At 31.7% G+C, this 26,523-nt stretch overlaps 4 protein-coding genes and 1 pseudogene across 4 annotated transcripts; all 5 read left to right on the top strand.

The window, feature by feature from the left end:
- Window positions 1-6,697: 6,697 nt before the first annotated feature.
- LOC123906299 lies at window positions 6,698-10,183 on the top strand. The gene is made up of 2 exons (XM_045956183.1): window positions 6,698-7,842; window positions 9,389-10,183. Exons 1-2 carry the CDS (start codon window positions 7,586-7,588, stop codon window positions 9,876-9,878), a joined length of 747 nt encoding a protein of 248 aa, XP_045812139.1. The 5' UTR covers window positions 6,698-7,585; the 3' UTR covers window positions 9,879-10,183.
- A 542-nt stretch (window positions 10,184-10,725) lies between these two features.
- On the top strand, window positions 10,726-11,663 carry LOC123906298 (annotated as a pseudogene).
- Window positions 11,664-15,598: 3,935 nt separating this feature from the next.
- LOC123904665 lies at window positions 15,599-16,561 on the top strand. Its single transcript, XM_045954300.1, has one exon. It carries the CDS (start codon window positions 15,599-15,601, stop codon window positions 16,559-16,561), a length of 963 nt encoding a protein of 320 aa, XP_045810256.1.
- Window positions 16,562-20,182: 3,621 nt separating this feature from the next.
- Window positions 20,183-23,056, top strand: LOC123906297. Its single transcript, XM_045956181.1, has 4 exons — window positions 20,183-20,419; window positions 21,999-22,151; window positions 22,373-22,548; window positions 22,701-23,056. Exons 1-4 carry the CDS (start codon window positions 20,285-20,287, stop codon window positions 22,858-22,860), a joined length of 624 nt encoding a protein of 207 aa, XP_045812137.1. The 5' UTR covers window positions 20,183-20,284; the 3' UTR covers window positions 22,861-23,056.
- A 2,238-nt stretch (window positions 23,057-25,294) lies between these two features.
- On the top strand, window positions 25,295-26,214 carry LOC123906296. The gene has a single exon (XM_045956180.1). It carries the CDS (start codon window positions 25,327-25,329, stop codon window positions 25,951-25,953), a length of 627 nt encoding a protein of 208 aa, XP_045812136.1. The 5' UTR covers window positions 25,295-25,326; the 3' UTR covers window positions 25,954-26,214.
- The last annotated feature ends 309 nt before the right edge of the window (window positions 26,215-26,523 follow it).

Here is a 26,523-nt window from a genome sequence, read left to right as displayed (position 1 = left end):
CTCCTCTCCTCGTTGTATAATAAGAGTGATGAATAAAAAATAAAAAATAAATCTTGCACAAGCATAAATAAAAAGCATTTGGCACACAAGCATAACTATTAAAAAAATAATAATAAATTGAATAATGTGCATATTTTAAATAAATTATACTTTAAATATATTTTGATGTGTGGGCGCTTAAATATTTTTCATTTAAATTTGTGCACAAACAAGTACTCGTATTACCTTATAATTATAAAAAAAGAAAAAAGTATTACTCTTATAGGAGTAGTACCAATGTTTCACGTTTTTATTTTTGTGACGTACTAATGTTTCATGCTTAAAAGTATAAGAAAATATTCTTTTTAATACAGTACAATATACATTTTTTATTCTTTAATTTGTCGATTCCACAACTCACTCTACCATTCCTAATTTAATGAAGTAATTTTTATTTAAAGAATGCTTTGTTGCATATGACCATTGAGAATTGACAATTAATTTGTTGAAAATCTCGCACAAAATGAAGATTATCTTCTTTATCGTATTCGTAGCAATTGTGTGCCTAGTACATGTACATCTATTCTTTGAGATATACCGTAAAAGAAAGACTTGTCCTACATTGTGGATTTGGATTTGGATTAACATCCATTTTACTGCAAATCATTCTTCTTTCTCATGGCGGCGACTTCGACCGGCGAGATGGCTGCAGCGGCGGCGATTACGAGAGGAACAAGGAAGAGGCAATAACGATGACGAAAGTGAAAGATGGAAACAACGTTGATTTGGCAGCCGAAGATGTCGGAGGCGGCGACAGGGAGAATAAGATGGAGGAGGCAGCGCTGCAGTAAGAGAGAAACTTAACTGTTTTGTATCAAAGTAGAAAAACGTGGATGAGTCTCCATACTTTTAAATTTTTAATCACAACCCTTGGATCTATTTTTAACACATGTCACACATTCATATAATTAATTGCCTAAATGGAGGGAGCCTGCATTTTCTTTTTCTTTGACTTTTGCTAGCAGAGTCTTTCTTTTTAGCGATTGACAATCGTGAGAAAGATTTGCATTTGTTACTTCCACCGTGATTCATCACTTAGGGTTCGTTTGGTTTGATGGAGAGAAAATGGGAGGAAAAAAATTTGTGCAAACCAATGAATAAACTTAGACTAACTTTAGTTCAAATTCATTCATTAAAGACTTGGATTTTATGGAATAGTTGCAAGTTGCAACGTTTAGATATGAACTAACTAACATCATTAAACAACCATACAATATTAGTATTGTGAGTGGTTGCCGCTCATGGACATACATGTGGTTGGTAGGCTAAATTGCAATGTTGATGCTTCTTTTTTCGTCAAAGACATAATCATGTTAATATTGAGGTGAGTCTGGGATGATCAATGGTCTTTCGCTCTGGCCAAAATGGAATGGTTGACGTCTTAATTAAGTTTAGTGACAAAGTAGAAGCACTTAGTATTTTATTTATTGTGACTTGTCATTAAGGTCTAAGTTCATGTTGCAAATTTCTTAGAAAATGATCTTGGTTGTGCTTTATAAAATATATATAGTAGCATATCATGTGGTCTAAGTTAGTATTTTATCACTTTTACAGACTCAATTTACTCAAAATTGATATGACCGATGATGCTCCTCTTCAGCACGGTGGTGATGATGGAGAAGTTGTATTCGCAAATACTCTGACGTTCAAATCAGTATTTGTGTGAAATGAATGTGTTAAAGTGAGTAAAAAGTACATGAGCCTATGTAATGTGAGGACGGATACAATGTCCTCGCCATTAATGACTGTCGGAATAACGACTGAAAATTCATGATTAGTAGTGAATGTCAATCTTTCAGATGTCGGCTGTTACAGAAGGTTGACTTCTTTAAATGTTGAATAGAGATGCACGAACTTGGACTCGTATCGTAGTAGTCTGACCGTATGAGTTTGACGTGCGGGCGGATGAGGTCTCGTAGATTGGGCCTTAGGCCCATTCCAGAGCAAAATAATACCAAATGTTTTTATGATGAAAAAAAATGAAGGAGATGAAGGAATAAACAAATGATAATATTAATATGGCTTAACTGTACATTTTGTCCTTTACGTTTATTTTAGGTTTTAATTTGGTCCCTTACGTTTAAAAAGTATCGATTTGGTCTCTTACGTTTATTTTAGGTTTCAAGTTAGTCATTTCCGTCAATTTTGTCATATGTGGCAGCCAATTATCATATGTGGACAGACACGTGACACTTGGATACACTGACATGTGTACTGTTCAAACGGTGTTAGTGACAAAACTAACGGAAACGACTAACTTGAAACATATAATAAACGCAAGAGACCTAATTAATACTTTTTAAACGTAAAAGACCAAATTAAAACCTAAAATAAACGTAAATGACCAAATATGTAAATAACCATATTAATATATACCCTAAAAATACGTGTTAAATTACAAATGTAATAATATATTCTTGAAACTTGAGCATTATACTACTGGTACTTTTTAAACATTAGTACATTTTTATATATTATTAAATTAAATATAAATTTATAATTTTAAATGTGTCTTCTTATAATCCATAAACAAAAACAAGAAATGGTGGGTGAGGACATAAACAAAGTAGTGCGGGATCCACCAGAGATCCTCTTCTAAGTTGCCATTTAAACCCAATCAAACGGTCCAAACACAGTCAACCAATACACGGCAATCACTAGAAACATCTAACTTTCCAAACAAAAAAAAAACCTTTGTTTCTTCCCAAACAGATAATCTGTTTGTCTTTTTAATCATCATTTTCATTTCACTAAATATTTTTTACTATTATTCAATTTAATAAAATGTGGATAAGATGTCCTGGCACCCCACCCACCTCTTTTTTTATTCTTTAATTATTTTCTACGACAATTCTTATAAATTTAATTTAATTAAAAAACTTTATTGTATATTTTTATATTCATTTATCAATCACTATTTCCTTTCCCTATGGTGGAAAAATTCTGATACCCATGTGCTACTAACCAGATAAATATTTATAGGTGTGTGCTAGGTTGCCTTTAGAAAGGTGTGTGCAACTAGCACACCTTGATGTGGCACTAATGGAAAATAGCCATGTGGAATCCACTATTCATGTCACCATTATAACTTTGTTTTACAGATTTCTCAGTATTTTCTCATATTTGCATGTTTACCCAATTTGCATTTAATGATATTGTCATACCCTAATTTTGTCCTACCCCATTTTTATCCTATTTTATTTTTTTATTATCTTATTATTATTTCAAAAATTCAAAAAAAAAATATTAGTTTCTTTTGTTTTATTATTATTATTATTATAAAAAAATCAAAAAAATAAAAGAAAAACAACACTTGCATCATGTGCACTCTCCACTCCCCTTACTTCAAGCTTACAATTTTAACTTTTTCCCTAATTTGATCAAGGCTTTACCATTGATTAAAGGTGGAGCTTTTCCTTCCTTTCTTGGCCACAAAAACCTTAATTTTCTAGTATAAGTAGAGGACGTTTTTCAGAGCAAAGGGAGGCGATAGTTGGAGGCAACAGAGAGGGAGAAAACCAAAATTTCATCTTTTCCACCATTTTTACTCCAAATTCGAAAATCAATAAAACCACCATAAACCTTCAATTTTCTTTAACAAAAACATCCTAAACACTTTCAGTAACGGAACCCACAAGAAAAAATACGAAGAAAAGCACCAGAGAAAGCATACCCGAAGCTCTAAAATTGCTAAGAAAAACTTGGGTTGGTTAACACAACTCGAGGTTCAAACCAAGTGAGTTTCAGTGTATCTATGTTTATAAACACGTTCTTAAGCTTTTCCAAACATCAATTTTGTGTGGTTTTGCTTGAGTCACGTTTTGGTTTTTTTTATGTTCTTAAGTTGTTGTTTCGGTTTTCGAATTATAAGCCTCCACTGTGAAATCTAAGCATAGATTCATGATCAGTGCGAAAAATTAAGCGAAATAGTGTATTCGTTTATGATTTTTGAGGCCAGAATGATTTTTTTCGAAAAGCTCCGTTTGAGCTTTAATGGAGGTTTTGTTCCTGCGAATTGTCGTGAGGAAGAGGATGTGAGGAAGAAGATGAGTTGTTACTCATTGCACCCCCTTTCTTGCTCAGAGCTCCCCCCATCCTTTTATTTTTAAAACCCATCCGTTAGATCTAGTGTAAGGCCGAGATCTGTTATAGGATTTCTTTAAATCCAAGCCACCTGATTGAATCAGAAGGCCCAGATCCGTGATAGCCTACCATGCACTTTAACTCTGACGCTGCACTAGAGTATTTTTGTTCTGTTATAAAATATTATTATAAATATATTTGTTATAAAATATAATTAAAAATATAATTCAACTTCAATATAACTTATATAATATCAATTGATTAGGAAGTAGCCGCAATATTTTTAATTAAGTAAAAATTCAAAATCTCCAGTAAAAATTGATAGTTTTAGTCAAACTTCGTGACTATTTCATTAAAACTAGTTTTCCAATAAGACTGTTATTACGATATCTTTATACATCCGAAGTCCGATAATCAAAATTCTTTCTCTCATTTGTTTGTTAGTCAAATTAGGTGATATTGAACGGTCGGATTGATAAAATTTAAAATCTTCAGTCCAAGTCGGTAGTTTTAGTCAAACTTCACGACTCTTTCATTAAGACTAGCTTTCGAGTGAGACTGTTATTATGGTATGTCTATACATCCGAAGTGCGATGATCAAAATTCTATTTCTCATTTGTTTGTTAGTCCAATTAGATGACATTTAACGATCGGATTGATAAAATTCAAAATCTCCAGTCAAAATCGATAGTTTTAATCAAACTTCACGACTCTTTCATTAAGACTAGCTTTCTAGTAATATATAAAAGTTAATATTACTACTAGTAATTTTATCAAAAAATTACTATAAAATAATAAATTTAATCTCTATATTTTTTTTTAATTACTTTCAAATTCACTAACAAATTTAATTCTACTATATTTGTTCCACTCAATCTAATATATTTTTATTTATATATCTACTCTTAATAATATAATAAAGTTAATTACTATCAAATTTAATGAGTTGCCTACATATTTTTAATTAAATTTTTAATTTAATAGTCCTGAAACGTTACGGGACAAGTGTTGACCACTAATACCTAAAAATTATTTTAACAATAGTTTCTCTCATATTTTTAAAATAATTCATAACAAATTTTTAAATATACGAATAAAGATAGGAACAAAATAAAAATATGAATCTATCTATGAAAATATGAATAAAATAAATAAAAAGCTTATACAAAGTTTAGCCAAAAAAACAAAATTATAGAGGAAAAAAGGGAAAAAAATAAAATTAATATATTATTGTTTTTTCCTTTTTTTTCTATATTTATTTTATTTTTATTTTATTTTATTTTTTCCTTTTTTTCCTCTATAATTTTGTTTTTTTGGCTAAACTTTGTATAAGCTTTTTATTTATTTTATTCATATTTTCATAGATAGATTCATATTTTTATTTTGTTCCTATCTTTATTCATATATTTAAAAATTTGTTATGAATTATTTTAAAAATATGAGAGAAACTATTGTTAAAATAATTTTTAGGTATTAGTGGTCAACACTTGTCCCGTAACGTTTCAGGACTATTAAATTAGAAATTTAATTAAAAATATGTAGGCAACTCATTAAATTTGATAGTAATTAACTTTATTATAATATTAAGAGTAGATATATAAATAAAAATATATTAGATTGAGTGGAACAAATATAGTAGAATTAACTTTGTTAGTGAATATGAAAGTAATTAAAAAAAATATAGAGATTAAATTTATTTTATTATTTTATAGTAATTTTTTGATAAAATTACTAGTAGTAATATTAACTTTTATATATTACTAGAAAGCTAGTCTTAATGAAAGAGTCGTGAAGTTGGATTAAAACTATCGATTTTGACTGGAGATTTTGAATTTTATCAATCCGATCGTTCAATATCATCTAATTGGACTAACAAACAAATGAGAAATAGAATTTTGATCATCGCACTTCGGATGTATAGACATACCATAATAACAGTCTCACTCGAAAGCTAGTCTTAATGAAAGAGTCGTGAAGTTTGACTAAAACTACCGACTTGGACTGAAGATTTTAAATTTTATCAATCCGATCGTTCAATATCACCTAATTTGACTAACAAACAAATGAGAGAAAGAATTTTGATTATCGGACTTCGGATGTATAAAGATATCGTAATAACAGTCTTATTGGAAAACTAGTTTTAATGAAATAGTCACGAAGTTTGACTAAAACTATCAATTTTTACTGGAGATTTTGAATTTTTACTTAATTAAAAATATTGCGGCTACTTCCTAATCAATTGATATTATATAAGTTATATTGAAGTTGAATTATATTTTTAATTATATTTTATAACAAATATATTTATAATAATATTTTATAACAGAACAAAAATACTCTAGTGCAGCGTCAGAGTTAAAGTGCATGGTAGGCTATCACGGATCTGGGCCTTCTGATTCAATCAGGTGGCTTGGATTTAAAGAAATCCTATAACAGATCTCGGCCTTACACTAGATCTAACGGATGGGTTTTAAAAATAAAGGGATGGGGGGGCGCTCTGAGCAAGAAAGGGGGTGCAATGAGTAACAACTCATCTTCTTCCTCACATCCTCTTCCTCACGACAATTCGCAGGAACAAAACCTCCATTAAAGCTCAAACGGAGCTTTTCGAAAAAAATCATTCTGGCCTCAAAAATCATAAACGAATACACTATTTCGCTTAATTTTTCGCACTGATCATGAATCTATGCTTAGATTTCACAGTGGAGGCTTATAATTCGAAAACCGAAACAACAACTTAAGAACATAAAAAAAACCAAAACGTGACTCAAGCAAAACCACACAAAATTGATGTTTGGAAAAGCTTAAGAACGTGTTTATAAACATAGATACACTGAAACTCACTTGGTTTGAACCTCGAGTTGTGTTAACCAACCCAAGTTTTTCTTAGCAATTTTAGAGCTTCGGGTATGCTTTCTCTGGTGCTTTTCTTCGTATTTTTTCTTGTGGGTTCCGTTACTGAAAGTGTTTAGGATGTTTTTGTTAAAGAAAATTGAAGGTTTATGGTTGTTTTATTGATTTTCGAATTTGGAGTAAAAATGGTGGAAAAGATGAAATCTTTTGTTGTTTCCTCTGGTGTTTTTAATTTTAAGATTTTGTTGTTTTTAATTTTATTTAAAAGATTCAGTTTTAATCCCATATTAGAAGCAGCCTTAACTTAATGAGGACTGAATCTATTAATTGAGAGTAGGGATGAATATGCAAATAATTAAACTTACACAGTAAAAATGTAAAATATAATTATAAATATGAGATAGATAATGGAGTACACATGTCTTATTTTTATTGGTGCCACATCATGGTGTGCTGTTTGCACACCTCTTTATGAAGGTAACCTAGAAAAAACCATATTTATATCCACAAACCTTATTGTTACTGCATCTTTTTCATTTCATTTCATTCATATAACTTTATTCTATATATTCTTCTCTGTTTTCTCTCTCTCTCTCTCTCTGCTCAAACCATGCCTTTGTCTCTTGAAACCGATGAAAGGTCCAACAACTTCAACCAATATGTTTCGATCTGTAATCAGGATTTTCCGGAGGATGATTCTGATTCTGATTCATGTGTTTCATCTTCTTCTTCTCTTGGGAGGAACAGTGACGATTCATCTGAAGATTCTTCCGACCGGGAAGATTCCGGTGGAGTTGAGGTCAAAACTAGCAAGTTTAAAGGTCCTTTGGATACTATAAAAGATTTGGAGGAAGATTTACCAGTCAAGTAAGTTTTTTTTTACTGGGTTTTCATCAAACTTGAAAATTTGTATTTGGATTTTGTTATGTGAATGATTTTAGCAACTGGGTTGATTCAAGAGCTATGAAAAGTACAAGTATGGTTTTGTTCTGTTTTGCAGAATTTAATGTTTTTGTATGAATTTACTGTTTTACCCTTAAGGTTTTCAGTTTTTTACCTGTTATTATTTATAGCAACCTTTGATTAGGTTGTGTGTTTGTTTAGTTGATCAATCATCGCATGTTGTTGCCGTGTTAGTGTTGGTTAGGAGAAAGAGCATCTAATAAATCAAGTTGTGTATCTTGGAATATTTTTATGTCTCAAATTATTTTTCTAATTTTAGAATACTAAGATAAGATAACATTTTTTTTCTCAATAATTTACACAAGTATTTTAGTTTTTAGATATTACTATTTTATATTGAAATCAATAAAAAAAGGAGCATTAGCTTAAACTACATTTATAGTTTTTTCTTTTTTGATCAAAAAAGATAATGTGCTCACCATTCATTATTTAATGATATGCTTTTTTGGGTGGAGAAGTTGTTTTCAGAATATATATCTTAAATGAGTAATAGTGTAATTGGTGGACATAATAGATTTCCACCATCCAAAGAAAGAGAGCATCTTCCAATGATGTTTTAGCATCATGTTCATTTTAGGACTCATGATCTTTTAACTGTGTGAGTTTGTTCCTTTAAATAAACAAAAAATATTCAATATAATGATGCATTTGCATAATATATATTGAATTCGGTTACTAAATTATCACCATTTCTTCTATTTGGTCTCTGAACTATTGTAATATAATAAATATCTCCTAAACTATTATAATCCATCAAATTAATCTCTCAATTACTTTCAAAATTTGGAGAGAGTAATAGTTTAAGGAATAAATTGATAGATTAAGAATAACTTAAGAGACTATTTACTACAGTTTTTATTATTAAATACATTTCAGTCTTCACCTTCTGTATTTTCTCTGGACTAAATGAATGTAGACTCCTTTTTGTGTCCAAATACATTTCATTCTTCATTCATGTGGATATGGATATATATATATATCCAATAAATGTGAGAATTTTGAGCATATAACAGGTCCACACGTTGATGATGTTGGTTGGTTGCCAGATAGATTTGTCATTTGTGTTATGTTCAATCAATGCAAAACAGAAATAAATTAGAAATTATTTAAAGAAAATGCTAACAAGTTTCCTAAAGACATTGTTTAAGGAGTCCATAGTAAAAAATTTAAACATGTCTTTAGGATACTTTTTAGCATAATCACTTAAAATAAGGAAACATGTAGTATTATTATATTTCTACAGAAATGCAAAATCGCATGGATGGTCTGTTTATAGATTTCCTTGAACTCCATGTTTATAAAATTACACTTTCAATACTACGTACAAGAGTAATTACCAATATACCGAACACTAGATATCTCTTTATTTCAACTATAATGATTGGATGATGTGAACATTTTAATTCAGGTGTAGTTTTATCAACTTACATACTTTTGTTGTGTGATTCAGGAAAGGCATATCAAAGTTTTATAGTGGCAAATCAAAATCATTCACAAGCTTAGCAGATGCAGCAGGTGAAACTTGTGTGCAAAAGATTGTAAAACCAGAGGACCCTTATGCTAAAAAACGCAAGGATTCGCTAGCACGTAACCTATTGATAGGGAGGAGTCGTAGTTATGCAAATGTTGGTGGGATATCAAACTCAAAGCGAACTTCAAACTTAGGCAGACGAACATCTTGTCTCAATCTGAACTACAATGCTGACAGTGGTGATGAGGGGAAGAGTTCCGTTTCCACATCAATATCACCTCCTTGTCCACTTCCTCCTCTTCATCGTCAACCTAATAGGTTGTCCACAACTGCTTCACATCCTCGTCCTCCTGCACAAAATACCCCTTTGCGCTCATATTCATGGTCTGATCTGAACTCTGTTGCTGAGGGTCATGATATAACTGGTTTGGCCATTTGTAGTGGAAACAAAGGCAATAAAGTACACTGAATTTTTTATAGGAGTTTCACTCTTTAGTTGATAGCAAGCGAGTTTGTGACTTTGTTTTGTATGGCGCAGCAGCTGTGGACACTTTGATTAAGAGAGAGACATTTTCTCTCACTAAATGTAACGGTCTTCACGACTGCTGTATGTGGATCCAAAAATGTTTTGTATTGGAGAGGGTGTTATCTATGTGAACTCGTCTTAAGCCTTCTGAGTAGTGTTGTATATTATGTCTCAACTTTTGATAATTTATGACTCTAAAAAGCATACTTATTAGCATAAATGATGATTATCATCTTGTTGCTGATGAATTCTTCCTTGGTGGTTTAATCCTTTCTTGCTTGTTGATTCTTTCGTAGTGGCTTCAATAGAATACCTTCGTAGATACTATGAAAATCATAGTACTAGTGTTATGGTAGACATAAAAAGTTCCACATTGCTTGTAAATTGAGACTAAAGGTAGTTTATATATAATATTTACATTTTTCAACCCACAAAATCTTGAAAGTTCACATATGGTCCAAAGCAGACAATACCTTGGATGACAATTGTATGAGCTATGTCCTAATATATTGGACACACCGCATACAATTGTCATATCTGTCTCTATTTCGTTGAGTTTCAGAAGTACAAGAGTATACCATCTCGATTATTTCTTTGTGTTTAAGGTTATCATCAATGGTTCATCCATGCAGATATTCCTACTATATTTGATAAATTTAAACTTCACCAATATAATATATAGAAAACATGGTCTTGAATGATTTAATTATTGAATTAATTCTAACAATTGATATCAAAGCGGAGTGGATTCATGTTTGATTTGATGGATTGATATCTGCAAAATTTCTGTCATGGAATTGACATCGAGTTTACTCTCTCCAATGTTGCTATGCTAATATATATGGCGCATTTTCTAGACACGACAGGAGAAATCGCCAAGAAAAACTTGTTGGCGTATGCCAAATCATTTCTGAGAGAGACAGTGCTCTCCCACACTGCAAACACTATATCTGTTCTTCACTGTTGGGAAACTCTCCAGCTATTTAGAATGGATTAACCTTGTTTGCAAAGAGCGACTTACTTCTGAAGCCATTGAACCCGAAACACCTTCAGAATGGTTGGGAAAATATCTTTCTGTTCTTAATCTTGATTTCTTCAGAAGAGTTCTGCAATGAAGTTAAAGGGACTGAAACAAGACATTATCAGCAAAATTTTGATAGACTATGCACATAATTCTCTTCAAGTTGTCAAAGGAAGTTTACTTGACTTAGAATTCCTGAAGAATCAAAGAGTTCTTTCTGAAACAGTAACTAGTTTACTTCCAACTCAATCAAGGGAAAACCAGGTTCCAATAGCATTTCTCTCAACTTTGTTGAAATCTGCAATAGCAGCATCAGCATCTACTTCTTGTAGATCTGATTTGGAGAGGAGGATAGGTGTACAACTTGACCAGGCAACTCTTGAAGACATTCTGATTCTAACAAGTTCATATTAACATAATAACCATAGCAGTGCTATTTATGATACAGATTCAATTGTGAGGATTTTTTTCGATTTTTCTTAACTTGGACGAAGAGGATGAGGACGATAGTTGGTTGATCAAAGATGAAATATTAATAGTTTCATGAAATTTTTTGTGATTGACTCGATATATACTTTCTACTTTATCGTGACATAGGTTCATCCAAACATAAAGGAGCGAAAGCGATACTGATTATGCAAAACCATCAATTGTAAGAAACTGTCACAAGAAGCATGCAGCGATGCAGCACTAAATAAGAGGCTACCAGTTCCAATGGCCGTACAAGTTGTATACTTTGAACAAATCCAGCTTCGAAACGCTATGAATGAAGCAGGAAGTGATGCAGGAAATGGAGTTGTGTCACTTAGGCTAGAGATAACTATGCATCAGTTAGAAGGGAAAACTGGGAGCTGAAACTTGAAATTACAAGAATGAGAATGAGACTCACCGATTTGGAGAATGAATATGTTTCTATGAAAGAAGACCTTGTTAAGCCTCATGACCCTCATCAGATTAAGCTCTTTAAATCGTTTTTTTTTCTTCTAGAATTTCATTTTTTAAAATGAATAAGTGGAGTATTCAGAATTCGAATTTTGGCTTTACCAACTGAGTTATGCTTATGGGGACCGATTTTCTTTTTATTAAGGAAATGTTAGCTAATATGAAGATATATATAACATCGACTAAACTTCATTAGAGAACCTATGGAGCAAAAAAGTGAATTCTCCTCTTCCAAGATGCAAATGATTTCTATATGCAAAACTCAGAAATCATACCCGTAATCACTTCATTAAAGACTCCAAATTTCTTACCACTTAAATCTGGTAGGTTATTAAAACTTAACTTCTTAAGGAATATACCGTAATAATCATTGATTTAAAGGAAGGCATATATGATACACAAAAATATTATAAGTTTAACAAAATATGTGTCCGCCTGTCCATAAGTCATAACTCAACCGGTAAAATAATGTTGAAATTGTTAGGTTGGATGTCATGATCGGAGTTCAAACCCCGACTCTCTCACTTATATGCGTGAGTTTATGATGACTTTGTTATTTTGTTTATGTATCCAAACAAATTGTTGTTTTGAGAAAAGTTTGACCGAAGTATTTGAAAGACTCGTTTTGTCGTGAATCGTAAAGACCTATGTGTTCGATCACTTTTAACTTATATTTAACGCAAACGAAGACAAATGATTGTTTTTCATCAATTTTAACGTGAAGCGTGTGCAAGATTCATTCCTGAAAACGCGATTTTGAATTTTGCAAACGGTTTTAATTTAAATGTTATTTATATTCAACACAAACGGATAAAAATTATGCTTCGCGCAAACGAACACAAATAATTGTTTTTCCTCAATTTTAACGTGAAAGCGTGTGCAAGATTCATTCCGAAAAACACGATTTTGAATCTAACGGTTTTAAATGTTATTCATATTCAACAGAAACGGATAAAAATTATCTTTCGCGCAAACGAACACAAATAATTGTTTTTCATCAATTTTAACGTGAAGCATGTGCAAGATTTATTTCGGAAAACACGATTTTGAATCTAATTAACGGTTTTAAATGTTATCCATATTCAACACAAACGGATAAAAATTATCTTTTGCGCAAACGAACACAAATGATTGTTTTTCATCAATTTTAACGTGAAGCATGTGCAAGATTCATTCCGGAAAACACGATTAGAAATCTCGCTAACTGTTATAAATGTTATTTATATTCAACACAAACGGATAAAAATTATGTTTCGCGCAAACGAACACAAATAATTGTTTTTCCTCAATTTTAACGTGAAAGCGTGTGCAAGATTCATTCCGAAAAACACGATTTTGAATCTAACGGTTTTAAATGTTATTCATATTCAACAGAAACGGATAAAAATTATCTTTCGCGCAAACGAACACAAATAATTGTTTTTCATCAATTTTAACGTGAAGCATGTGCAAGATTTATTTCGGAAAACACGATTTTGAATCTAATTAACGGTTTTAAATGTTATCCATATTCAACACAAACGGATAAAAATTATCTTTTGCGCAAACGAACACAAATGATTGTTTTTCATCAATTTTAACGTGAAGCATGTGCAAGATTCATTCCGGAAAACACGATTAGAAATCTCGCTAACTGTTATAAATGTTATTTATATTCAACACAAACGGATAAAAATTATGTTTCGCGCAAACGAACACAAATGATTACGCTTTGAGTCAATTTTAACGTGAAGCGTGTGTAAAATTCATTCCGGCAAACACGATTTTGAATCTCACAAACGGTTTTAAATGTTATTTATACAAACGTATAAAAAATATTATTTTGAGATACATTTGAAACACCCATTCCATTACAAATTCATGAAGACCTAACAAGACATATAGAAATATCAAATATTTCTCATGTTAAATAGTAGATTCATCCCGAAGAAAAATAACTCTAAAAGAAATCAGAGCCAACCCAACACAATAAAAAGTCTAAGATGAATTTAGTAATTTTTAAAGCATATAAAACATTTTAAATCTTAATGTTAAATACATTGTATAGGATACAAAATTGTTTATTAAATTAATATAACCAAGTTCATTTACAGTAATATTTATTTTTTATATTGATAATAAAGTCAATATTTTTAATAATTTTTTTTTTGAAAACTTGGTATCCGGCCCTATGAATATTTTTAATAACTATTGAGGCAATATTAATTTTAGATGAGATTTATTTAAATTTAGATTTGAAATCCATAAAATATGAAGTTTTTTAATATACCAAAGAGAGTAATTATATCAGGCCTTTTATAAAATAATTTTTATTTCAAAATATTTTTGAAAGCCTAAAACAATTGTGCCTTACCCTTGAGTCAGTGCTAGCAATACAATCTTTTTATAATCTTTATAAGTGCAATCTTAGAGTGTTGTTATTAACTAAATCTTGTTATAAAAACTTCTTTTATTTCTTAATTAACTAAATCTTGAGTTATAATCATTAGCAAGAGTGCAAAAATTGATGCTTTTACAGTTACATATATTATATAGGGTTATGCTAACCGGTGCCCCCGGGGCACTAGTTAAGGAAACCAAAAAAGGAAATTTTTAAATTGAAAATAATACTTTTTAGACTTTCGAGGCGTTGACTGCACAAAGATCAATGTCATATTACTATATTTGCTTCCTTAAACAGTGCCCCGGGGGCACTATTTAGCATTTTCCTATTATATATGACTGCATTGTTCATGCTTCTAGTGACTTGTTTGATCTCCCCAATGCTGGATAGTGTGAAATAACTAGGCACTAATAACTCAAACTTTTATAATGATTACTATGAAATTTCTTAAGTATACATTTTCACATCATGTAATATTAATTAATTTTACAGTATATTTTTGTAAGTGTAATTCCCCCAAATTAAAATTTGACATATAATCTTGACCCAAAAAAAAAATAAAAAATTTGACATATAATTATACAAGTGGTATTTAAATTTGAGTTAATATATCAAAATAAATATAATTTTTTTTACTACTTTATCAAATATTTTTTTTTACCAATGTTCAAACTTCAAAGAATGTGTGCATTAACTCGTTCATTTTAAACACACTTTAAATTAATTTAACACAACAATTGCACCGTAAAAATTATCATGAGTCAATGAATCTGAGAATGAAATTTTTTACTTAGATTCAACGACTTCAACACGATATATTTTATTTTACGGTGCAACCACTTGAATATAAGATGAAACAGTTTGAAATCTGCAACAATATTCATTCAAGGTTGCTTGCTACTCTATCTATATCTATCCGTCTTAGTTTTGCATGAAACTCACAAAAAAATAATGAGTTTTTGTTTTTTTGTACCGCTGTAGCTGTACCTGAGATTCCTCTCGCAAAATATGCATTCTAAAGCATATTTCTTAGTTGGCAAACCCCAAAGAGTGTGTCTATAGTATTAAAGATAAGTTACTTTTGTAACTGATAATTTTGGTTTTGCAATATGATGAGTAATCTTGAAGAGTTATGAAATCACACACCCTCACACTCACAAATCACAATACACGTCTCTTCATGCATGCACACCAACATGTCTCATGTGACCAATAGTTGTGTGACTAATATTGCACCTTTTCATTTCCTTAGTACTATTTATACTAACCAAAGTTTCCTAAATTGAACATATAAACACCATTGTTTTTTGTTCCATCATGGATCCTTCTGCTTCTTCTTCTTCTTCGAATTCTTCAACCATTGTAACCCTTTCTCATGAGGATTTTCTTCTGTTCCATCAAATGGACAGAGACCTCTATAGTATACTTGTTAATAATCTTTCTCGTGACCCTTTAGAGTCCATGCAATTGCTTTCTCTATGGCTTTGGCTAGAAAGAGTTGGTTTTCGCAGCGTTGTGAAAAATATCATGGCTTTGCCTGTTATTTTGATCAATGAAATTGCTGATGAGTCAACTATATGTCTAAGTTATCTTGTCAATACCAACAACAACACTTGTTTGATTCCATCACTATCTCCGGCTTCGGAATCTAATGAGATTCCTCTTCTTCAAAGCATAGTGAAAGAAGAAATTACTCTGAAACTCTTTCTTGAGAATCGCGCGACAGTGATTCAAGGGATAGAGAGTACAAAACAAGACATTTGTTTAAAAGCTTTGAGTGACATCATGCAAGAAGCCATGATGAGGGACATGGCGGAACGAATGGTTGAGCATAACAATCTTTTGTTCGGTTCATTAGGACCGGCAAATCTGCAGTTTGGTTCGGTTGGTGGAAGTGGGATTGCTGGTGCAATAATCCCACAACAGATCTACAACAATGGAGGAGGGTTTGTTGCGCCCGATGACAGGACATTGTTCGTGACATTTTCGAAAGGGTATCGCGTTGAAGAATGGGAAGTTAGAAATTTTCTTACAATGACTTTTGGAGATTGTATTGAAAATTTCAAATTTCAAGAAACTGCAAACAATGAACAACCACTTTTTGCTAGAATTGTTTTTCACAATGTGAGTACTATTCAAATGATTCTGGGAGGGGCTTCTAAAGTGAAATTTACAATCAATGGGAAACATGTTTGGGCAAGAAAGTTTGTTCCAAAACGAGGTAGGATGATGCAATTGCAAGATACTTTTGGTTTTGGTAATGCTGGATTTGGGATGTAGAGACAAAATCTCATGTTTATCGATCTTTTGTATTGTTCTGTGTAAGGTGGTTTCAGAAAGTTTGCTTTTCAATGATGTATGTTCTATGGTATCATCTATGTACTTTGTATTTAATTTGCATCAATAAAATTGTCTGTTTTAAAAAATATCAAAAACTATGCAAGTTTTTTTGATTAATGTGTTGTACAAGTTTATTATTGATCGGTATTATGAAGATTTTGGATGGGTGCAAGTGCAACTTGTGCTAGCTGTGTCTCTAATACTTGGAATGAAATTTTATCCAAGAAGAGATTGCAGAAAATAGGGTATTAAAACTACTGTTGTAACGACTAATATCGTCCACCGTAAAAATTGTATATTTTTAATTAGTAATTTATGCATTTGTTTGTTAAGTCTATAATGTGTTTTTCTATCAATTGAAAGTTATCTTTTATACGAAGAAATGGGGGGAGGGGGACTGCTAAAACAATAAATTGAAGCCGAGAGAAATATGATTCAATGGAAGCAGAGAAGAGAATGAAAAATTCAATTGATAGATATAGAAGAACACACCAGTGGCTTTGTTCATGTAACAACTCATATATAGAGGAGAAATATGGGTAGTGTATTTTTTGGGTTACCATATGTTTTTTAGTCAGAAATCAAACCCCGATAAGTTGACCCCGAGACCGTTACGACTTACATCAATTTATCGTTGGTTGGGTGGAGTATTTATTCTATGCATATGAAATGAGGCGTGATCATGAATTAAATTAGCAACCGATTGTGTTTTGGAGAGAAATTGCAAGTGATGTAGCACAATGACGTGATATGGTTGGATAAGGTGTTTAAATAGAGATTTTTCATTATTTCAGCATATTAGGGTTAACCTAATCATTTGCACTCAACTTATATAATCATTGTTTTAAGGAAGGTATATATGATCCATAAAAATATTATAAGTTTAATAAAAAATATATCTACTTTAATTTATATTTAGTGCAAACGTGCATAAATGATTGATCTGAGTCAATTTTAACTCAAAGAATATGTAAGTTTTATTCTGATAGATATGATTTTGAGTCTTGTAAATAACCTAAAAAAATGTTTCTTATATTCAACACAAACGGATAGAAATTATTGTTTTGAGAAAAGTCTGACCGAATTATTCGAAAGACTTGTTTTGTGACGAATAGTAAAGACCTAAATGATTGTGTTAATGCTTTAACTTTTATTCCGTGCAAACGAACACTTGTTTTGAGTCAATTTTAACTTAAAGCATGTGCAAGATTCATTCTAGTGGACACCATTTTGACTTCCGCAAACGGCCTAAATAAACAAGTATAATATCTGTGTTTGAATGTTTCATGTATTCAACACAAACAGATACAAATTATTGTTTTGAGAAAAGTTTGACCGAAACATAATTTGAAAGACCTATGTATTTATTTTAACTTATGTTTAGCGCAAACGAACACAAATGATTGTTTTGAGTCAATTTTAACTTGAAGCATCTGCAAGATTCATTCTAGAGGACACGACAACTTATGTTTCGCGCAAACGAGCACAAATAGTTGTTTTAAGTCAATTTTAACTTGAAACATGTGCAAGATTCATTCCGACAAACATGATTTTAAATCTCGCTAACAATTTTAAATTTTACTTATATTCAACCCAAATGGATAAATTTTTTTTGTTTTGAGATGCATTTCAAATAGAGGTGTGTTATATAAACACAAAAAAGTTGGACACAAATACAACATATCTTTTCTCCACTCACAATACGGATATCGAGACGTACAACAAATATTAAAAAAAGCAAAAAGTGTAGTTTTATTGTATTTTTGTTAAAAATTTGTGTTTAAATAACATTGGTGTTTCAAATACCCATTCCATTAAGAATTCATAAAAAACTTAACAAAATAAGTACACGATTCTCTACACCTATATACTAATTAAAAGAGTACATATAAAAATATTAAATATCTCTCTTGTTAAATAATAAATTCATCTTCTGGAAGAAAAATACTATAGTTCTTCTAAAAGATATCGGAGCCGATCCAACATACTAAGAGGTTTAAGATGAATTTAGTGATTTTTAATGATATTTTTTGAAACAATTTAACGGTAAGTTATAAAATAAAATATAGATATTTAAGCAACGAGTGTGGAATCTAACTGGTTTGGTTTTTAATCGCAACTCTTTCCAAGGGGCTGACATGTTCACATGGTATAATAATATGGGTAAGATTCATGGATCTCTCTTCTTCATTGCTCTCTGGGTGATTTGGTGTGGAAGGAATGAGATTGTCTTCAATAATCATAGAGAAAATACTCACTAGTATGGGAAAGATTTATTCCTTGCTAAAATCCTGTGAAGCTGCTTTTATGCCCCCGCATTCGGTAGCAGCTACGTCCGTTAACCCGCGTTTAGTATCTTGGTCCCCACCTAGGGAAGGTACCGTGTGTCTCAATGCTGATGGAAGCCTCATCGGCGCTACAAGTTCAGCTGGTTACGGTGGTCTGATTCGGGATCATAACGGTGTTTTTATTTCGGGTTTCTACGGAGCTGCTAATGTTCGAAGTATCTTATTCGTAGAACTCATGGCTGTGTTACATGGTTTACACATATGTTGGGATAGTGGGTTCCGTCGGGTTACATGTTACTCAGACTCGCTTCAGTCAGTTAACCTTATTCGGGATGGTGTGTCTGCTCACCACAGGTTCGCTAATGAAGTCTTCAGTATTCGTCAACTCCTCGCCAGAGATTGGGAGGTTGCGATTAACCATACGCTACGGGAAGGTAATGCGTGTGCGGATGCCTTAACAAAGATGAGTGCGTTATCTGACTCATCTTTAGTGAAAATCTCTACGCCCCCAAGTGACCTCTCTATGCTCTTGCTCGCTGATGCGCAGGGGATAGGCTTCATCCGGGAGTAGCTTCCGCTACTGTTTAGTCTTTTTGTTTTGTTTTCTTTATTGTAACCAAAAAAATATAGATATTTAAGCTCTGTTTGGGAAGGTCAATAAGTTAGCTTATAGCTTATAACTTATAAGCTAAAAGCTCTGTTTGATAACAGTTTTTAAAAAAGAGCTTATAGCTTATTTTTGAAATGTTATTTCAAGTAGCTTATGACCTTATATCTTATCATTTTTTCCTTTCAATTTTACCCCTATCATCTTACTTGAAAAAAATTAAATATTAATTAAACATATATTTTTATGTCATTTCATACTTATGAGCTAGTTGAACCGCTAATTTTACCAATCACTACAAATTCAATCAATTAGTTTATTCGCTATAAGCTAAAAGCTAACTTATAAACTCATCCGTTATAAGCTAGCTTATCAACTATCTACTTTTTTTTACCAAACAAAACTTTAATCGATATTAAATGATTATTAAATATAAATATCAATTTTAGTGTAAAATATTTGTCCACTACAGTCTACAACTCACTTTCAAGTATCTGTGGGGGAATAGTTAATTTTTATTGGACTTCATGTAAAAATATTTTACACCTAAACTCTATTTTTAAAAAAAATCATTTTATTCTGTCAAAAAAAAAATTCATTTTATTTTATTTTTGACGCATTTTAAAATATTGATATAAAAATGTGTGTTTTTTTTTTTACTGAATTAGAGATGGTTTAATTGATTCCTTTATCTGAGACCGACCCTTAGGAATTGGAAGAAGAAAATCAATAGCAATAGCAATAGCAATAGCATCAGGAGTGATAATAATGGATTCGGTGTCGAACGTGGAGGAACCTGCAAGTTCGTGGGATGAATTATATAACTTCAATTTCATGCCTTCTGAATTATTTCTTAAATTCCGTAAAGAAATTCAAGGTGTTCGTCTTGCTCTCAATATGGAGGTAAGCTTTTTCTCTTTTTCTTCTTCTACTTTCATATTATTTTACACACACTTCTTTCAATGTAATTTTGTTGCATGTCTAATAATTGATGTTCATATAGTTACCTAGTTAGATTGCTTTTCATTTCAGGTTGCTGTTTTATTTATAACTACATAGTTAGTTAGTTAGTTAGTGTGTAAATCAGTGTAGTATTGTCATCAAACCCTCAATTAAAGAGTGACAGTCAACCAACACTGCTTGGCCCAGTGGAGTAACCTGTCCTAGAACTCGGGAGTTCGAACTCACAGGTTCGATTCTCGTAGAGTTAAAAAATGTGTTGGTAAGTAAGCCTTTACTTGGTCCTTGGACGAGCGGAGATTAGTCTTACATTGTCGGAATGGGGACACTCTGTGGGTAGTCAACAATGATCCTAAATCAAAAAAGGAATGAACAGTATCAGTTAAATTAGATAGGTAATTAGAAAGGGTGGTATTTTGGTTGAGGAGTTGAATTTGTTGGGAGAGGCCAAGTTTGTTGAGTATCTGAATTTTGAAATATTCGCAACTGTTATTGTTTATCTGTACTCTTTTTTTATTACTCGTTCGCCAGATATCTATCAGGGGAACTTAAGATTACTGTTTTGTAGCTTCAACCGCTAATATTTAGTCCCTTTGTTTCTTTTAGTTGTTGTTTTAAGATTATTTACAAAATACTAAGTGTTCTTGCCCGAGTTATTTTATGGACATCAACCTGAAATTTGAGAATCAGTGTATTTGGTGAAAGAAGCGCGTATATGAGTCAAGATGCATGGGACTGAGTTTTTCTCCCGACGTTCAGAGATAGTCACTACAACTTTATACAGAGAAAACCTGAGGCCTAGGATTGTTTTACCGGGCGCCAAATGTTCTCCCTTGATCAAATCCTCGATCAAGTCCTACAGGGCTTGCGCCAGAGGTTTAGATTCCTTAGGCCTCAGGTGTGCGATTTTCAAACTCAAAGACTTGATCGAGGATTTGATCAAAGAAGAACACCAAGCGAACTAATAAATTTTGTTTTGTTTGATTTGATGAAATTATTGTCTTTTTTCATATAAAACCTTAACTATTTATTATTCCAGTCTACTTATTTCTCTCTACGATAAATAGTTAAGGGTATTATTGACAAAACAATAGTTAATATTGCGTGGAATTTTGAAAACGACAAATAAATATGAACAAAATTCTTTCACAAAGGCGACATTTTAAAAGGAATGGAGGGGTAAAATGATACTTTATTATCAGTTCATCTTGCATGGTACATAAACTAGATTATTCTTTGTTTCTAAATTCTAATTCCACTGTGACCATATGGTTAGATATTGCCATTTATCCTGTCTTTGTGGTTAAACTCATCTGTTCCTTGGATACAAGAAGTTTCAACGATAACTCTAAATTAATAAGAGTGCTTCTCTGTGAAGTTTAACTGTTTATATAGTTGGATGGATCTCTTCAGTTAATAGGTTAATGTTTGTGGTTTTTTTGTTTCCTAGTCAATTATTCTGATAACGTTGCTACTTATTCAGGAGATTGATTTTTTTATTTTTTTTTGCGTGTGCGTGCAGATCTATAATGCTCCAATCAACGAATGTCAAGCAAAGCTTATATTTAAGCCTTTGACACCTGAATGGAAATGGAAGTTCATTTATGAGCCAATTCAGCATGATGTTCGTATTCTCTCAAAAAAGATCCCAATTACTAAATTTCTGAATCTTCAGGTTTGTTGATGTCCGTTTCTTTTGGTTTTTTTTATCATGACATGGCTATCATGCTTACATTGATCATTGCAAAAATGTTTAAAAATAGATAAATGTGGTTTTTATTATGTGCTTGTGTGTATTAATTCCACTGTGGTATTGTCGATGCCATGATAAGTTATGATCTCCCATTTTCTGTTAAATTTCGTTTGAAGCGACTCACACTGACATAATCAGCACAGGTTGGTGTAGGACACAGTTTTAAAATGCATGCTACTGGTTGGAAATGGAAGCTCACCACATGTTTGGGTGGAGATAATGTATCCCGAGTCCGAAACAAAACATCGGTTGGTGTGTTCCCTGGCTTTGATTTACGGTTCGGATGGAGGGCAGAATATGTTCTTCCTGAGCTTACTGGGTAAGTTTTGTAATCTTGTATTTTGTTTTATCGCTGTTTAGAAAGCATGCACCAAGGTAAATGATTTTTTCATGAGCTTACGATACATGTTATATTTGTTTTCTTTCATGCAATTATTTCATGAATGATTGGTTAATTTAAACTTTAAACAGGGGTCTAGGTACTGGTGAGCCAATGTTCAATATGCAGTCAGGACGGCTACATGCATCACTTGATAGAGTTGAGGCCATCATAACCCACAGCGAAAATAAAAACTGCCAATCCCTTGCGGAAGAAGTTTTAACACCGGTGGTAGATAGGACACAAGAATAATTCTAAATGGTTTCTGATCCTTTTTTTTTTTCTTTCAAATTGATTGCTCCTTTAATTTTTCAAGAAGGGTTTATTTAAATGAAATATACTACTGTCTAGTATGATGATTTGTCTGCACTGGAGTTTATCAATGAGTGTATTTTTCTGGGAATATATGCATTATTTATTATAGTCTAAACGTGATTTTCACACTGAATTTTATTGTTCAAGTAACTTTTACATAAATGTATTCAAACATAAACCAAACATTCAATTCACTTTTAATTAAAATCAATTTTACAAAATCAACTCATTCAAAATAAAATAACAAATCATCATGAAACCATACATGCTAGAAGTTTCAAAGTGGGGTTTAGACTGATACTGATACTGGTTTATTTGAATTTTGTGGCATATGGCCCAACTCAACTGTATGAAATTATGAAGCAGTTGATGGGAGAAAAATTACTCAATGTATACAAACGGCTATTTGCTTTGTGGACACGTTATTGCAACAGAGTCAAGTTAAACTTGCTTTGCTGGTTTGATGATTTGTACATGTGGCTTTTATTAGTATTCTTTAGATCCAAATTCATGATGTTCCTAATTGCTTATTTACTCCACATATTGGTTGTCTTCAAACTTAAATTGGGATAAAAGTGATTCAAACTTGTTTCATATATACAGAGGGTTATTTTCCATGATAAAAATTATCCTAATAATCTTTGTATGTTATTATCATATGTTTATTTAAATTGTGTTATTTGAACATTAAAAATATTGTATGTGAACACGGTTCACACTGTATACATTTATTTTTATCTCTTTTATTACTTTTTATTTTCTACAACTTATATATACAGAAAAATCAAGTGACATTATTATATCTAATGTAAAAAGTTTAAGAGTTTAATGAACATGTTTTGTCAGTGTAAAGTGTAAATTATTCTTTCATAAACGTCCAATATGAATAAGTTATCTTCAATATCATACCATTAAATTGCGGTGTAGTGTAGAAAATTGAAGAAATACATGGCTACTATTCAATAACAATGTGAAATTATTTTACAGTGTCGGTGCATATCCTATTTTATCGAAGTTTGGAGTTTAATGGACATGTTTTGTTAGTGTAAATTATTTTTATAGGGACATCCAATAGGAATAAGTTACTCTTCCACATCATACCATTGAAGTAGGATTTTTTTTTTGTGTACATGCCTTTATTATTATTATAGGAATATACTAGTATACTTTTTTGATAGCTATAATATATCTATGTAATTGTTAGACTATTAACAATGGTTGAAAGTTTAAATCCCAACTTTTTTACTTCCTAATACTCCACGTCATTTTCTCTCTCTTCTACATAACAATTAAACTATTATTCAACTTTTACTCCTACAATGGTTTTGTTTAAACCAAATATTCTCTCTTCCACCCAGATAATCTATTCTTTAAATGAGCCAACACCGGTTCCCAGAAAATCAGACACCTCGAATCGCCACCAATAGGAAGCCCCAAATAAAGGAAAGGACACTTTCCCACTTTACAACTTAAATTTTATTTTAAGATAATGAATATTTTTATTTTTATATAATATTTAAAATTATTATTCTTCCTTAATTTATCAACTAAATATGACAATAATTTTTTTTTATTATTATTAACTCAATTAAAATACGCAAAAACAACTCGATTATAGTAAAAATTGTTACACACGAAATAATAAAAAGATAAAGAAGTGTAAAAATGAGTTTTTTTTTTTTTTTTTTATGTTGAAAGTATATCAAACCATACCTCTATTTATAGAGTTTTAAAAATTATTAATTTTGATATTTAAAAAAAAAAATTGAAAAAAATATGCTATGGAATAATTGCCCAAAAAGTATTAGAATAAATAAAAATATACACAACCAATCAAAATATTACACATATATATTTTAAAAAATAAAACGAAAAAACAAGAACCACCTCCCTCTTGAGCAAGTGAACCACGAGTGAACCACACTTGCTAGAGGTGGCCTCTCAGCTTGCGCCATGTGTCCATTCCACTCCCTCACCTTTCCACTTTCCACTCTCCCACTTTCCCTCTTTTTCACTCTCTCACCTTTTCTCTCCATTCAACCGAGTTGAATTTTTTCATCCTCTCTCCCCTCCAACTCATTCAACCATAGTATTAATATCCACCAATGTATGCAATCAACTCCTATTTTGGGTTTAATACCCACCATTGTAACTACTCTTACAACATGGCTCCAAACATGATTAAAATTTGAAATGATTCTATCTACAAACAAGACGTTTGTTTATGAAGTGCAAATTTGATTTCACCTTATTCGAGGCAGTTTGAATACCTGGGGAGGGAATATTGCACAAAAAAGTGGGGTCTGCCTAATGCTAGCCGTTACATCAATCTTTAACGGTACCTTTCAACCTCTCTATAATTAACTCAATTTCTCTTTCAAAAACCAAAAACCAAAAACCAAAATGGCTTCTTCCAAGACTAGAAAAACATGTTCCTTCACCATCCTCCTTCTATGTTCTTTGAATTTCACACTTTTCATCCTTTCTGCTACATCATTTGCACCAACCATTCTCCTTAAAATGCCGCCAACGTCGTTCGGCATGGCATTCCTAATGGTTTCCACCGTCTCACTTTTCTCGTCTTTCGTCGGTTTCTATTCACACCTCACACACTTGTGTTTTCTCACTCACATTTCCCTCGCACTTGCCTCATTGATCGGACAAACTCTCACTATAATCGCTTTGTTTACCAAAGAGAATGCAAGCCTCAAAATGATAAAATCTTCAAGGGACTCAAAAGAAGCTAAAGTTTTGATAAGACTTGAATGTGGTGCTTTGATGGCTATGTGTATGTTGCAGTTTGTTGTGTTGGTGTTGAGTTGTATTGTGCATAGTTGTGTGGTGAGAGATTATGAAGAATTTGAAGCAGAGAAAAAGGCTATTGCAAGGAAAAGGAGTAGAAGAATTTCTGAAGTGCAAGAGGAATCAACTGCAAATGTGAGTAAGATTGACGAAATTAAAGATAAGGAGTTTGGTGAGAAAATAAAAACCAATTATGGACAGTGGGTGAAGACTGATTTAGAACCATGAGACAAATTCTCAAATATCTTAATTCCTATCCTATGTAGTAGACATTTGCATAATTGATTTTATGTTCTTCTTCAGTTGCTTGTTATTGTCACTATGGTGTGGCTTTTGAATTTCAATGTGTTAGAATTCCATGTAGAATTGTGATATGGGGAATTTCTATTGCTAATTTGCTACAATATTATTATTGAGTAATAGTAACAATTTGCCATTCCGTGTTTTTTAGGCTTTTTCTTAATGAATGTAGTTAAAGTAAATTGAAAATTTTAATTTCCCTTTGAAAGTATTATTCCCTAACCACAACTATATGCATCAGAATCCTCTAAGTCAAGGATTATATACACCTTCTACACACTGTAATTAAGATGTTTGGACTAAGTGCATGTTTGAATTGTCTGTGAGATTGACAAAATTATAGTGAATCAAAAGGTTTCCAATTTGAAGAAAAGCATGACCTATCTTAACATGACAAATTGAAAAATGGATTAATCCAAGCAACACATTACAAGTGTGTATCAGTGTATGCATATATTAAATAGCTCAAACATAGCTCTGATGAAATAAATAATGTTC

The sequence above is a fragment of the Trifolium pratense genome, linkage group LG2, assembly GCF_020283565.1.
Source record: "Trifolium pratense cultivar HEN17-A07 linkage group LG2, ARS_RC_1.1, whole genome shotgun sequence".
Lineage (NCBI taxonomy): Eukaryota > Viridiplantae > Streptophyta > Magnoliopsida > Fabales > Fabaceae > Trifolium > Trifolium pratense.
The sequence above is the reverse complement of the archived record's forward strand: the minus strand, read 5'-3'. Positions and strand labels throughout refer to the sequence as shown.

Excerpts from the sequence above, each read along its gene's own strand:
- LOC123906299 (XM_045956183.1), top strand. The coding sequence starts at position 7,586 with ATGCCTTTGTCTCTTGAAACCGATGAAAGGTCCAACAACTTCAACCAA. Across the intron at positions 7,843-9,388 it reads GAGGAAGATTTACCAGTCAA|GAAAGGCATATCAAAGTTTT; the intron begins GTAAGTTTTTTT and ends TGTGTGATTCAG.
- LOC123904665 (XM_045954300.1), top strand. The coding sequence starts at position 15,599 with ATGGATCCTTCTGCTTCTTCTTCTTCTTCGAATTCTTCAACCATTGTA.
- LOC123906297 (XM_045956181.1), top strand. The coding sequence starts at position 20,285 with ATGGATTCGGTGTCGAACGTGGAGGAACCTGCAAGTTCGTGGGATGAA. Across the intron at positions 22,152-22,372 it reads CTAAATTTCTGAATCTTCAG|GTTGGTGTAGGACACAGTTT; the intron begins GTTTGTTGATGT and ends TAATCAGCACAG. Across the intron at positions 22,549-22,700 it reads GTTCTTCCTGAGCTTACTGG|GGGTCTAGGTACTGGTGAGC; the intron begins GTAAGTTTTGTA and ends AACTTTAAACAG.
- LOC123906296 (XM_045956180.1), top strand. The coding sequence starts at position 25,327 with ATGGCTTCTTCCAAGACTAGAAAAACATGTTCCTTCACCATCCTCCTT.